This window comes from Ctenopharyngodon idella, chromosome 7 (genome assembly GCF_019924925.1).
Source record: "Ctenopharyngodon idella isolate HZGC_01 chromosome 7, HZGC01, whole genome shotgun sequence".
NCBI lineage: Eukaryota > Metazoa > Chordata > Actinopteri > Cypriniformes > Xenocyprididae > Ctenopharyngodon > Ctenopharyngodon idella.
The window spans coordinates 17,092,765-17,108,341 of record NC_067226.1 but is presented as its reverse complement, the minus strand read 5'-3'; the positions used below and the strand labels follow the sequence as shown (position 1 = coordinate 17,108,341).

At 40.7% G+C, this 15,577-nt stretch overlaps 1 protein-coding gene across 7 annotated transcripts in view; it reads right to left on the bottom strand.

The window, feature by feature from the left end:
• Positions 1 to 15,577, bottom strand: part of znf536 (zinc finger protein 536) — a 191,804-nt gene that overhangs the window by 90,280 nt on the left and 85,947 nt on the right. For 6 of the 7 annotated variants that reach the window (XR_007930876.1, XM_051900001.1, XM_051900003.1 and 3 more), the window contains one exon: positions 6,563 to 8,814. Coding sequence is in view for 6 of the 7 variants with exons in the window: in XM_051900001.1 (XP_051755961.1) it covers positions 6,563 to 8,813 (2,251 nt within the window). In the remaining variant the exon portion in view is untranslated. Of the gene's footprint in view, positions 1 to 6,562; positions 8,815 to 12,431; positions 12,595 to 15,577 lie in introns of those variants that run through there. The other variant, XM_051900004.1, reaches the window with a different exon arrangement.

The window sequence follows — 15,577 nt, the reverse complement described above, 5'->3', positions numbered from 1 at the left end:
TATCTCGCTTAAAGTGATGACACCTTTCCAGTCGGCTGAAAGACGTCATATTGATGCATTTAAAATATTAATATTCAAACTCTCTGCCTCCCCCAGTACGACAGCCTTCTGTTGGGGAAAGATAAATATTATGTTTTAATTATAAAAACATAAAACAGAAAATGAAGAGACTGATGAAAAAGCACGGCCCTGCCAAGGCGGCTTGTATGCAAAGGTAAGCAATGTTTTGGCAAAGACACGGAATTAAAATCTGGTATACTGCATGAGGCTTACGCTCTCTCTCTCTTTCTCTCTCGCTCTCTCTTTCTCTCTCCTTTTCTTTTTCTCTTTCTCCGAGCGGTATATAGCTCGCCGTTGTCTCCATAACCAAGCAGGGAATCCTAACAGGATCATTAAGACATAAAACAGACTGATAAATGTTTCATAAGGACTGCCCGTTGATAGCCTCACAGGGGTACGGTGAGCACAGAGAGACGACACTCACGGAAGCTCTTTCATATACACTTTGGAATACAATTGGAATTTTAAATATAGTGGAAAAAAAGCAATGCTAATTCCCACTATGGGTAATATTTACAAATTGAGAGAAAGGGAGGGAAAAGGCGAGAGAAAGCGTGCGAGAGTATAACAAGAGAAAGAGAGAAAAAGTGAGCATGCGAAACAGAGAAATCAAATGAGCTGCTGCTAAGGAGAAATAAATTGCCGTTTTATTGTTCAAGCGTGCACAAAAATACTAAGTCTACATTTATCTAAGACACGTCAATCAACAGAGCACACTGACAATTAACACATTGAATAGAACTTTTATCATTTAAAGACACCAGAGTCCTGACCCACTGTACTGAAATAAAGCAGTATAATAACATTTTCCTCACACACCATGACATTTTTTTTTAAATATTACACTTCAAAAAAGGATGACAGATTTACGAGAGGGAGCACTGAGCTGAAGAATCTGCATAGGAAGACTAAATGCAACATTTATATAAAATACGAGAAGTGTGGGAAAAAAAAAAAAAGTGAGAGTGATGCATGCTGGGTGAGAGGGCAGAGGGCACAGGGCGTGAACTATAATGAAGGTGAATGATAGGAATAAACATTGACATAATTCTTCAAAGGTCTGGAGTTCCTAATTAGCACATGAGAGAGAAATGTAGTCTGTCCTCATTTTAAAGATTTGGGAGAGCAAAAGAGAAAATTAAAGAAAGAGAAAGAGAGAGGAGGAGGAGGAGGAGGAGGAGGAGAGAGAATGTGACAGAGATGCAGTTAATGATAAGTAATATTTCTTTTGTCTCACAAAAGCTATTCCATGTAATTTTAGGGCTCGGATCAACTTATTTTTCAGTCACAACACACTTCATCAGATGTGTGGACATTCAGATGCAAATAGAGGCCTAATGAGTTCTTGACCACTCAAACAGTGTTACAAAAACAACTAAATTTGACTGAACGTGGGTAACATCATTTATTCTTCTCTAAATTTGTATTTATTTAACAAGTAAAGCAATAAACATCTGCATGAAACGAATGCCATAGGTCAGAAAGGATGTGGATAGTCGTGCATTTTGCATAGCAGTTTGGGTTATTTCGACTTTAATTACACCACAATTACATTGTACAGCAAGTCTGCATATGTAATTACTCCAATTTGTAATTGTGTAATTAGATGAATATCCATGCTTTATAACCTAAGGCATCCATTGGCAAATCCAATTTCAATTTGTATGGAGCAAGTGTTTCGCCCAAAACGGCGGCAAGCTGTAAAGACCTGGGGATATACTGATAATCCTTGCCATGTTAAAATGCTCTTCCTCTTAACAATATTTAGACATGGGGGATTCTCAACTGGAGGAAAAAGACAAGGCAGGTTTGAAGCCTTAAGCAACAGAGATCCCGCAGTAGAAAAAGGAGGTTCATAAAGACAAAATGCTTTTTCACTTGGTTTTCTCAAGTTAGTAGTACAAGAAACATGAAGTCTTGATTCAAATACAAGGCAGGAGTCTGATCCTGAATAAGCATTTCATGGGTGTCACACAGGAAATGCTCATGTGTACTGACTCTAAACATACACTGTAAAAGAGCAAAGATGATTGAAGTATGTTTTACAATAATACTATTTCAGTGTTCAAAATTCTAAATTTAATTCAAAGGCTTAAATGCTGTATCTTTGTAATTATTTGTGAACTTTACTAGCAACTTTTGAGTGAAAATTGTTTTGAAGGATTTACTTTGAAAGTGTGTATAGTGTATATATTGTCAATCTATATTCATTGTCAAGCTATGTAACTACTCTGTATATATATATATATATTATACATACATACTTTACATTGATCATCATGTATGTACGGTGTGTGTCTATAATGTTGTGTTTTGCCATTCACTGTGTTTCTGTTAAAGGCTTCCTCTCTCTCTCTCTTTCTCTCTCTCTCTCTCTCTCTCTCTCTCAGCTGTCACTCAAAGTCCCACAATAATGAATTCAGGAACACTATCAGGAATGAGCCCCCCTTGTTTATGAAGCCCAATTCAGACTGCGGAATCTGAAATAACAATAGATCCCCTCCTCAGTCAAGCCAATCTTGTAATGGTAATAAGAAATAAAAGAGAATGGGGGAAATGTAATAAACTAAAAAAAAGAGAGAAGGAAAGAGGTGGAAGAGATGTACAGAGGCTGGAAATTCTATTGCACAAGAAGCATATTTAAGGTTGATTATTGAGAGGAGAGGAGAAAGGCCTTTAGAGGACATTTCTGAGGCAACTTTTTTTTTTCCTTTTTATCTGTCTCTCTCTGTGTTTAAACAAGTGCAGTGTCAAAAACAAAAGCGATTGTGTCGACCTTCTTTCACAGTTGAGATGTTATTGTTGATTACTGTAATTCAAGTTTAACTCAAAATTGCAGTGGGTAGGTGGTTTAGAGGTTGGGTGAGCTTGCTGAAGGGAGACAGCAGATGAATCTGCCGCACGTTAAAAAGAGGGTAAAGAAAAAAGCAAATAAAATCAACACATGATAAAGGAAGTCTGTTCTCTTTGGGTTAGAGGAACGTGTGAGATATTAAAAGTAAAACAGAGGTATGACATGCCACATCCTGTTGCATACTACATAAACATACACCCTTCCTCCCCCCAAAAAAATAAACACACACACACACACACACACACACACACACACACACACACACACACACAAACATATACATATATAAAACCAGGCCATGACATGTATTTTTTTGTTGTCATCCTTCCATTTCATAAGTCAAACATTAAATACAAATGAAATCTTGATGAGAGAAGAAATACTTTTCTCCACCTTATACAAATGCTGGGCTAATAAAGATACACTGCATTAAACATTAAAGCACCGGTAGGCAAACAGAGAGTGCAACACTTCCTTCCCTGTACATCACACCTTTAGCTTGTAAGTGTTTGGTAAGCACATGTTTTGTGCCATGGCCTGAAAGCGCAGCCCCTTGTGTATGCATACTTTTAAATAAGTATGTCAGAGAATCTGCCAAACTGCCCCTTACTATGGCATCATTCCCCCATAAACACACACCTCCCTGTGCTTGCAAGCAAAGAGACCTGAAGGTCAATCTCAAGACAAGAGGGGGGGCTGGCATTATGCCTGCTGCACAGTGAGAGCTCCCTGCCTGCTCCAACTGAGCTGGGCAGCCGATGTGGGATTTCAGCTGGTGATCACACTCTACCTTGACACTAACTCACACGAAGGGTGAAGAGAGAAATAGGGAGGGAGCAGCTATATATATATATATATAAAGAAAAAAAAAAATGATAAAGTTGGAACTTGAAAATGGAACTTAATAAAAGTGTTTTGTTATGCTAGTGAGCATTAGTTAAATTATGAGAAAAGTGCATAACATTATTTTGATGGTCCTTCGACAGACATTCTGACTGTAAGTAACTTGCAAGTACATGGCAACTTATTTAACCCTAACACGACAGTCTACTAATACTCTAATGAGAGTTAGTTGACATGTAGTTGTGAATGGATCAGTGTTAGTTGACATGTAGTTGCACAGTTACTTATAGTTAGTAGAATGTCTAAAGTAGACTATCGAAATAAAGTGCAACCAAAAAGTGACATCAAAACACCCAGATAGAGACTAGAAAACTGTGTGAACAAGAACGTAACCTACAGAGCTTCAAGCTACAAAGTTCAGAAGCCGTAAACAGATTATAGGTTCACCAATCACTCTGGGTGGCACATACTGTATCTGGGAGGGGGACACAAAAGAAGTCAGATTCAAGAATCATGTGAGAGGATGTTTGGAGTTTGCCAAAAAAGCATAGGGTTTTTAAGCCAAAAAAATCTAAACAATAATATCACACATATTATTTTTTTTGAATTTTTGGCTTATGAATGTAACACTGCCCACACCTCAAAAACACCATACCTACAGTGAAATATGGTAGCATCATGCTGTGATACTGCTGTGGGCATTGAGTTTTTTGTTAAAATATAAGGAACAGAGGATGGGCCATGATATTGGTAAATTCTGCAAGGGAACCTGTTTCAGTCTGCTAAAAAATACTTGGGAGAGAGTACTTTTAGCAAGATGAAATGATACAAAACATTAGATCTCAATTCAACTGAAAAACTGTCATTGTTTGAGAGAGAGAGAGAGAGCATACAGAGTAGACAGCAAAAAAGCATGCAAATGGTAAGATGGTAAGAGAGAGAGAAAATATTAAGTAATGGTGACATTGGCAAAACATCACATAACCAATTTCTCAGATTTGTGTTTATTAAAACTGGTCTACTTATGTACAATAAAAGCTATGAGAGTGGCAAAGAATCAATAAATAAATTGTATTTTCATTCTCTGTCCCATGATTCAGTTAGTGCTTAACATTTTTATTATTAAACACTAATCACTTTAATTCCAAATACCCTGCCAATCTAACAAAAGCTTGAGAAGATTTTATAAAATGCCATGAGCTAAATCTCAAAGTAGTAGTAAGAGAGATGCAAAAGAAAGAAAACTTCCTGCATTAAAATTCACTAGATAATTACTTCCGTAACATACCCTCTTTCTGTTGAGGAGTGTTTAGGTTTAATAGTCTCTGTAAAGAAAATAGGTTTTATCTTCTTCTCATTTTCATTAATTCCTAATTGGGGTGGGGGTTGTCTGTTATTATTCCTTAGATTAAAATAAACATAGCCCATTGCATGTTCAAACTCATCTCACTACATGAGGGTGATAAGGACTGGGAATAAATAAACAATTTCTTCTTTGCTGTTGAAATTAAGTTGCTTAGAGCCTTAAGCTAAGCCACTTTTTTTTTTTTTTTTTGATGACTTAAAAGCACATTTTACCCAGCAAATGAAGTTCATTTTTTTGACCTGCTTTATATGTATATCTTTAATTAGTGTCTTGTTTAGCTTAAGCTAACTGATTATCACATAGACGTGACCTAATTAACAGCCAGGCTGCTTAACAGTGGTGTACCACCCCAAGGAATGAGAAAGTTACCTTTAAAACTTCTGTAATCATTAGCTGCAGCTTCACTTAATCCCACTAAACATACATTTTATCTCACAAGCTCCGAGTTCCTCAGATGGGGCGGGTTTGCTGTCCCTCTCCCATACAGCAGGATGTTTTAATCACTCGTAACATGTCCGTACATCCACATAGGCTTTCTATTCTGAGAATACAATATGGATTTTTTTTTCTCGTTTTTTTTTTTTTTTCGTAAAATCGTTAACTTCATATTTAATGAATAAATTAATTGATGTCGAAGGATAGCCAAAGTACGGAAACCTCATTAATGAATTTGTTTAAGAAGACAGTAAATAAAGATACTAACTCCTTCTAAGAGCTTTGATGGATATTTGAACTGTAACATTAATTGTCAGAGTTTTGCATTGAATGTGCTGCTCAGATTTACGCTTGTGTTGCCACATTGCAAGTAGATTTGATCATCTACCCACAGCCTAACAACATCATCACAATCATCCATTTTCTGTTAACTGAAAGAATTGTCAAGACTACCAAAAGTGCAAATGCATTCACTTCCTTTTCATTGGTTTCAGTGGTGGCTGCACTGCATTAGATATCTACTGCTAACTATTGCCAACGTCGACTGATAACTAAGCTTTAAAGGCCTACTTGTCACATATCCTAAAAAACTTCAGCAATACCTTTATGCGGAGAATATAGAAATCATGGTTTTAGGTTCTAAGTTCTAGGGCCGATGTCTCATGGATTCTCTTGGGAAAACACAAGTATGCTAGTATGCTAGTGTCATGTATGGATCTGAACCACTTGATACTGCAGTATCACCAATGTTTCTTCCTCAGTTGTTCCTACCCACTGTGAAATTGCTCTCTTAGGGTTGTAATTGTGCTACTTTGTAAAGCCTCCATTAGATTATTGCTATTTAAATGTATTGATTTAACAGAACTGAATCCTGTGAACATCACACAAGTTTTGTTACTGTAATGCCAGAATGAAAAGCAAATTTGAGGTATTTAAGGTATTAAAGTATTTAAAAGTATTCTTAATGTTTTGGGCTTTCTTAAACTGTCTTAAAACTTCCCTACCTGAAGATGGAGAAGAAGGGTGGGGACTGTCATCTTGCACACTGCCTGTTTGGGAGTGTCCGCCTCCAGCACCGCTTTCCTCTGTCACATTGGAGGATCCCGGGGTGGTGGATCGGCTGATGGACTGAGATTCAGGGTCGCTAGCTGAGCCACGCCTTTCGTCCAGACCATGCTGGGAGCTCTCCTCTAGGGATCGACGGTCCTTGCTGTGCACCCGGGAGTGGACCACCATCTGGTGGTAGGTTCTAAAAACTCTGCCACAGTCAGGACACTCAGTTGCTTTCTCTTTCAGGCTGGCCAGGCTGTACTCAAGCCCTTGGCCTAGGCCCAGACCCCCATGGTGAGGCAAGAACTCACGGTGGCTATCAAAGCTTACACCCTCATCTTTCAAGGACATCATGCCTCCACTTGTCTTCACTCCATGAAGGACATCAGGATGTTGCTTCTGCTTGGAACCATCACTAGAGCCTAAGGTTGGGTGCTCAAGCTTGTCTTTCCCAAAGGAAACAATCCCAGCTGCACTGGCAAGTTCATCTTCTTGTCCGTGCCCCCCATGATGCTGCTCTTTTGGCATGAAGGAGCGTTCCATAGCCATTCCACGTGCCATAATTTGCCAGGCTTGATAGCTGTTCAGGGGGTCCATCTCTGCCACCTTAGCTGCAGCTTGCAAGCGCTCCATACAGCTTGACTTTAGAGGGGGCACCAGGTTCAGGCAACCCAAGAGTGAGCGCTTTTCATTTTCCCCTAAGCCGTGGCCCATGCTGGCCATTGGACTCAGGAGCTTTCCAAGCATTTCCTTCTCCTTCATAGCTATACCAGCTTTGGCCAGCATCTGGTGCTGCTGTTCAGCCAGGCCTTGTTTGTCGGGTGTGAGGAAACCACTTTGCAGACAAGAAATGTATCGTGAATACAGGTTTGCGTGGGCTTCTTGAGCCAGGCTGCTCATGCTGTTCACAGAGGGTCCATCTTCATCACCTCCTCCACCAACAGGGGGCTTGCTCTTTATAGCAAGCTTGTTTAGATGCACCTTCATGTGATTCTTCAGGAACCAGGGCTCCTTGAAACGACGTCCACAGATCTGGCAGCAATGTTCAAAGGAGTCCTTGTGTTTCCGCATGTGGCCTTTCAGAAACCAAGCCTGACTGAAGACCTGGCCACAAACCTCACAGCGAAATTCATTGTTTGGCTTCTCTCCACTGCCAGCTCCTGTACCCTGTCCCTGGGCTGATTCAGCTGTGATATGGGTTTTTTCCACATGGCTGATGAGGTCCTCCTCCTGGGAAGCAGCAAATTCACACAGGGTACACTTGTAGGGCTTGTGAAGAATGCGAATGTGGCGCTCTAGCTCCTCACGCTTTTTGAATTTACCCTTGCAAAAAGTGCACCGGAATCCTTGGGCTGGGTTGAGGGCTTGCTCATCTTGCAGGTTGGTACCTGCTGGCTTAGGTGAGGCAGACGGCTGGGTCAGTCCATCAGGTGAGCCACCAATACTGGTTGGAGTGAGCAGGCCGCAGGCAGAACCAGGCTGTTGCTGGTTGTGACTCTGGATACCCAAGTGGGGTGGAAGAGGTTGAGAGGGCTGCAGCAAGCTGTTCCTCATTTGCTTATCACGTAAAATGGCCCTCTCTTCTAGTTCATGAAGAAGCCTGTTTTCCTCACGTACACGGCCACGGCCCTTACCGAGATTTCCCAATTTATGGGTGCGGAGGTGAATCTTCAGGTTACCCTTTTGAGCAGCTCGGTGGTCACAATAAGGGCATTTGAAGGGCTTCTCTCCAGTGTGCGTACGCATATGAAGAGACAGAATGCTGTTGAAGCGGAAGCGCTTGCCACATAGTGGACAGGGATATTTACGGTTCTTGCGTGCATCATCTTCTATATCATTCATCTGGGACATTATTCCTAAGTTCTGCCCATTGAGAAATTGTTGCAAATCAACACGGCCATTGAGACCACTCAGGGCTCCCACATCCATGTCACGGTTAAGCTGGTTGGCCAGTAAGGCCATCTGACTGCTTATTGGCTGACTAGCTAAGGCAGCATGGGTTTTTTCATCCAGCGGGGTGGCTGCCTTTTCCTCTGGGATCTGTTGGCGACTCTGTAGTTCAGGAAAGGCATGACCCAGCTGAGCAGTCAGCTGATGCAGTTTCTGACTGATTGGGTAGCGGCCATTAAGTACTGCGTTGCTGAGATGGGTGTCAGCATCCGGGACCACCGAGGATACACCAAGGCACAAACTAGAGTCCTCCATCCTAAAGGAGAAAAGACACAGAACAGGTATTGAGTCCACTATACAGAGGTATGCAATAAAAAAAACGAAAACAAATAACAATGGCAAAAAAAAAAAAAACCCTCCTTATATTATGAAACGTTGTATTATCACTGTGCACAACCAACAGAAAAACACTGCACAAAATATAAATGAAAGTAAAATGATATGCAGAACATCATGTACATAGTAACAGATATCAACAATAGAAGTAAAGGTGCAATGTTTTGGACAGAACAGGTTGCAGCACACTCATAACTTTACCATTGTCTGAGAACTGTTCATGAAGAACACCCACTCTGCTCTCAGATTTCATGAAAAATAAAGACCTTTTCTCTTATACTTTTTGAGATACTGTATAGTGTGGTGAAGGTCATATTTCCAAGTTAAATAGCATCACAGCATCAAGCCTGTCTTAGGCATTAGCGCAGACACAAAAGTGTTGCATTTTTTGCTGAAGTGGGTGTAGGTTTAGAAACAAAACTGTAGATATACTCTTTTGTGTGGATCTAAACCTCAGATTATATCCTGCATTGTCTGGCAAAGAAAATCACACCATAAGGCAGTTAATTCAGTTCATTCTTGAGTACCTCTTTGTGTGTCAGCAGTCTGAGTATGGTGTGAGGAAATGGTTAACAAAGATGACTGCACTTCAGTGACAAGTGTGAAGAAAAAAAAGAGTGAGTTCATCTCCCTCTGATTTATGAAGTACTACATGTACTCTCACACTTGGGGAGAGAAGCTGCAACTCTCAGAACTTTTTCTCAAACAGTAACACAATTTTGGAGGCAATAATTACCCAGTAAACACGGCAAGGCGCCGCATAATTAAGCTACTTGGTCCCATCCTATCAGAATCCCTCCAATTACACGCCTTAATGAAACGGAGCAATGGTATTGTCATGAAGCTGCCGCAATACTACAATTATGATATTAACAATAGCACTTAAAACCAAGGGGTTACTCCAGTAAACACAAGCCCTTATCTCACTGCTGCGACACTTGTCTTGGCGTAATTTTCCATTAAGAGGCACATTACGTTTGATGCAAATCATTCTGTGTTCACCTTCTTTTTTTCCCCTCTCTCTGTTCTCTCACTCTCGTATGGCTTCCGATGAGAAGAAAACAACAGTTGGCGTTATTGAAAGGGTTCCCAAAGTATCAGAGGCTTCCCAGTTATTTAAAATGGCCACGGAGTGGCCCAATGAACCGTCAGACTAAAACGAATACATGAGCACTGCCTGTTGTCATCTGGATAACTTGAGCTTATTTAGCATGCTACTCACCATCTTAAGGAAGGATAATGATGTTGCTGCATTCCCCTGCAACTGACAGGGTCAAGATTCAGAAACAATAAAGTGAGTTTTGCTTTGGTCAACAAAATATTGTATAATATCTCATTAAGCTGATTAGTATGCTGCCTGGTAACAGTGGCTATGTGCTTTAACACATGACTATGAATGTGAAATAAATGCACTGTGGTCATTTTAACAGAGACTATGGCAAGAGCAGGTATTCAAGAAACTACATCCAGAATGAGGGAGGTGAGAACTATCTCTTTTCTCTATATTATTTGGAAACACATGCTGGTTTGTCTCTCTCACACACACATCGCCTCAGGAAGGGTAAAGTGTTCTGGGCCGGGGGAACCCACACCCTTTGGTCATTAATAAACCTTTTAAATGGTGCAGATTGACCCAGTTTACTTATTAGAGAGGGACTACCTAATGACTCAGCACCTGCAGTCTATGGGCTGCTGACACATTATATTTCACTTTTCCTCATGGCAGTATGACAGCTCCTGTACTTTTATTTTTTTTTTTTTTTCTCTCCACATGACCCAATGCACAGGGAAACAACTGATTTCTTTGTTGACAAGCATCAGCAATTCCGACAACCAGATAGATGAACTGGTACCAAAAAAAAAAAAAAAAAAAAAAGTGCACTTGTGGAGACAAATACACAAAGACTATCAAACCAGCACACACACACACACACACACAGTCTGCATTGGAAGGCAGTGGGCTTGGAGCACATATTTGCTGATGCTCTCATAAGAACTCTAATAAGGGCCGCCTGTTCTTTAGCTATTTGCTCTTCCTACGCCATGTCGGTTGCAGTCTTATCTCTCCAACATGAATAAAAACACTGAGGCCACTTCCAGTCGCTGCTAAACACACTGTGGGCTGCTGCTGAATGCCATTCCTCTTTTGTCCAGAGCTATAACTCCGAGGAATTTTAAAAGAAAAGAAAAAAAAATGCAGGAATCTGGATGTGAACAATACACTGTAGGTGTATTATGTATTTAAAGACTGGATGTGTTATAAACACACTCACGCGTGTAAGCACGTGCGCTGCAAATTATACATGGCTAAGCAGTTCTGTGAGGATTTTTGGATATTCAGCAAAATGTAATACAGGAGTAAATGCAAGACAAATATAAATCACGGGTGGTTTGCTCTGCCAGGTCATCTAATTAAAGCAACGGTCTTCAGACAAAGGCCTAAAAATGCTGGGTGATGTTTGGGTCCAGTGCGACGCCTCATGACTTTGGAGTTTCTTTGGGTAGCGAGTTGTTCAAATTGCTTTTGTCGACGTCGCAGCAAATCCTGGCAGATATCAGACGAGGCCCTTTTTGAATGTGGCTAGCATGCCTTCTGCAATAGAAATCTATGATTTAAGCGAGGCATGATGAGCAGTTGCTCATTTAAAGAGATAACTGCTTGCCCTTTTCTTCAATTTGATTTCTTTCTTTATCTTTACCATATAACAAAGGCAGATAGACAAAGGAACAATGTGAAATGAACTGACGAATCCAGTTTGTTTTTGAACATAGCCTCGCCTGACGACTATATGCAAATTAAGTGCATTAATATGCCTTCCTTGCTCCCAAGTCATTTCATTTTTTTTTTTTTTTCTGATTAAAAAGGACATTTCGTATGGTTAAAGAGGTGTCACACACACACAAACACTCAGTTCTGCAGAGGCAGACAAAGTATTAAATTCATAGATGCCTAACACATACACCCGCAAACAATAACAAACACAGTCTGCAATATTTTAGAGAGCATCTATAAATAAATAAAGAAATGAATACATTAATAAATAAATTTGATACTGGGAATACTTTAAGGGAGGCATCACTACGGAACAATTATCAGTAAAGTGCATATTTTCCACAGTATAATTAGCAGAAACTCCAAGCCAAAAGCCTTATCTCAAACGAAACAAAGTCATTAAAATCTAAATACATCTGCTCTTAAACATCAGCATGCTTAATATATATCTGGAAATGCCTCCGAACCAAATTTGCAGAGCAGCAAGCAGATTTGGAGGGCAAAATGCATACACCGTTATATTAATTCAGAAGAAAGATTAAAAAAATGTTATATGCACAACTCGGTTCTTCATATTTCCGTGTGATTTTTCATTTACAACTATACCTAGGAGTACATTTAAAACACTCCAGCACATTTAAGGTTTCAGCATTCTGCTTTTCAGTATCTCTTCAGTGATGCATGTCTCTGTTATCTGCATTTGTAGGATGCCCTGCAAAGTTTCACAGCCAATCCTTCCTCTGTTAGAAATGCTAATGCCTCACCTATTTGGATCAGTGCCATTGAGTCGTGGCCCACAGCATGTAGGCCTGACAGCAAACACGGTGGTGGCTCCTTGTCCCAGACCCCCCGTCTCCCTCTTCCCCCTCCTCTCCCTCTCTCTTTCTCTTCAGGCTGGGGCAGTTGGGTTAGCCAGGAGCTAGACGAAACGATCGAGTCTCAGTGGCCTGATACTACCTGTCACACATAGCGTAACAGCAGCAGCGTGCTCTAATTAACGCGTGCACCGCCGCCGTGTCTTTTGAAAAGCCACTGAGACTTCCTTTAGTGCACTGTCACACAGGACCCAGTGGCATGCAGCTTTACAGTCTGTGGTTAATACTGAGCCTTTCAAGCAACTTGGCAAAACAACCGGATTTATGTCTTATCTTTACCTCACTTTACATCACATTCTGTTCACTTTTGCAAGCTCTGCAAACCACATCTTAATTAGAGGGTGCAAATGCCACCATCAGACTGCTGTCCTCCCTTTTCTTATCTTTGCTTTGTCAAGCAGGGCCATTGTTGTTAACACCAGGGAACACATTGTTTGATTTCTGCCTTAACATCACGTCAAACAACTGTATGAGCATATAGCAGGATCTACTAGTCTACTACTCACAAACACACCAGTGCACTTTGTGGCAAGTGTGATGCAAGTGTGATGCACTGATGTTAAACAAAGGTATTTCTAAGATATTTGAACCGATTGTGGTTTCTGATAGAGCCTGCAGTAAGCTTTGCAAAATGCATGAATATGTGTTGCATTATCTGGCATTTAGATTGCTTTTGGAAGGGCCAGGCTTTGAATTCGGGACGTCAAGGTGAACGCGACTAAATTAAGGCCACTGTAGCGACAAAATATTACATTAAACTTGAGGCACCTGTGCGCGTTCACGTCCTTGAGCTGATCCTCTAGTGGCTTCTCACAAATCAACACGGAGGGCAGAATCAAGGTTCCATATAAAACACACATACATACACACAAACTCACTAACACGCAAGTAAAGTTCAGCCTTGAAGGGGCTCTGAACAAAGAGTTTTTAAGTGTACAGCTAACCTCAAAGAGGACATAAAACCCATCTAATCCTTAAATGTTCTAGATTACACAGCATGTTCAAGCCCTAAATCAAATAACACCGAGCAGATCTGGCTCTTTCGGGCTTTGTGTCTTAATATAACATAATTTTGGTGTCCTTCTGCATCCCTGTTTGGGAAAAGTATGTGTGCATTTACAGAAAACGGTAGTTTCAAGGGGAAAAAAACAAGTTACTGACAAGTGAAACAAACCGAAGTCAAAGTATTTGCGAGTTGAAATGAAAATAAAAATATAGATCGCAAGGCCATTAGCTGCTCTGTTATTGTGAAGCTTTATCGACCAAAATCCATTGACTAATTACTATGCAGTAGCTGATTAATTAATTATGAAAGAGGTCATCGTTATTGATAAATCAATCATTATTTACAGAAAGTGCAAAAGTCAGTTTTATTTCCTCTGAATCATTAGCGGCCCCCGTATACAACAAAAAGAAGTAAACTGTTTGGTGTTTGAAAATGGCTGCCATATGTTGCATATTTAATGGATGGAAACGGCACTGCATGTTATGCACTTATGGGAATATGGCCAGAAACGTACAACAACAAAATCATAAACTGATAACGATAGTTAAAATCATTGCACGCTTATCAGGGATCTGTCCTTCGCTCTCTCTTTCTCTGCTCGTGTTTAGTCTGTTGCAGGTGGTCTTCAGAATAGTTCTAATTAATCCAATAAAACGTGGCTTGTTTTTCTTCCTCCCGATGCTCTTTGACTGAACTGGATTATTAGTGGCTGTAATGAGGCATTAAGCAAAGGTTCCCAGCACAAGACCGAAACTGAATCAAACAGAAGAAACGCACGCAGCCTGAAAGGACGAACTCGTTCTCATCCAGCAAACAGCTTGCTGCATGATGCAGGTTGTTTTCTTATTTGTGGTTAGACAGTAAGTGACCTAATTATACCTAGTTCATGGGTTGCGACACCACCACAGGCAAATTGTTACAGTCACAAATACACATGGGTTGCGTCGCCTTCCTCTCTACACAGTTCTAGCTTCTGTTAGCTCAACCCACAAAACTCTCTCAGTCTCTGCCGGTGTCTGTCTCGCACAATATGTAATTGAGAGCATCTTAAGAGAACATTTCAACAGGTAGTTCAGCTTTCAGCTCATCTCTACAGATCAGTATGAGCCCATGAAAGGATGAGCAGAGAGAAAAATGCTGCTCCTTTTATCCTGTGTGTCTGACAGGCTTGTTGGGATGCCAGGGGAGGGAAGATCAGTGGGAGACCAAAGAATTCCCACAGTTCATTGTCCTGGCCTGCTGCATCCTCATCCTCATCATCCTCATCATCATCATCCAGAGTCGGCCTGAAGCTCAAAGCCTCCCTTTATGTTAAACATTCGCAGCAATATCCCTAAGACCAGCAGATGTGCTCTGTGTGTGAGTGTATGCATGTGCGTGTGTGAGTGAGAGAGGTACAATGGTAGTCACAGCGTGTCGAGCCTCCTGCCTGTAGATCTCAGACTGTGAGAAGGGAAAAAAGATGGATAACTGAGCATTTGTTAAATTGTAGAGGTAGGTTAGAGGGGGTCTATGCATAAAGATTGAGATAGTTACAAAGAAAAGTGCTACGCTGTTCACCTCGCTCACAAAGAAAGAAAGAAACCGAGTCAAGTGACCAGCACTGAAGGCTAAAGTAGCATAAAACATACTTCACTAAAGGTCAACATGTGACAATTCATCTCTAAAAGTTTCCCTTGTGGTTTCCACCCACAACTATGGAGAAATATCAACTGTACATGAGGTGGCAGGCACTAAACAGTAGGGGAAAATTTGTAAATACAAATAAATAATAATAAAAAATTAACCCTGTCTGACCTGAGGTTTTTTGACAGTCCCATTAGAAACACAGGGATGTGTCTTAGTGGAAAGCTAAGCGAGTCATGGTCAAACCAGCCATCACGCATGACTACACCTCAGCACAGAAAAGCTGAAACACAATGAACACAGTGTAGTGATAGGCAAAAGGGCCATCATCCAAGCCTTACATCATCTTTCCTCCTGCTCAGGACAGGAACTCTGGGACAATACTGTCAGATACTACCAGAAA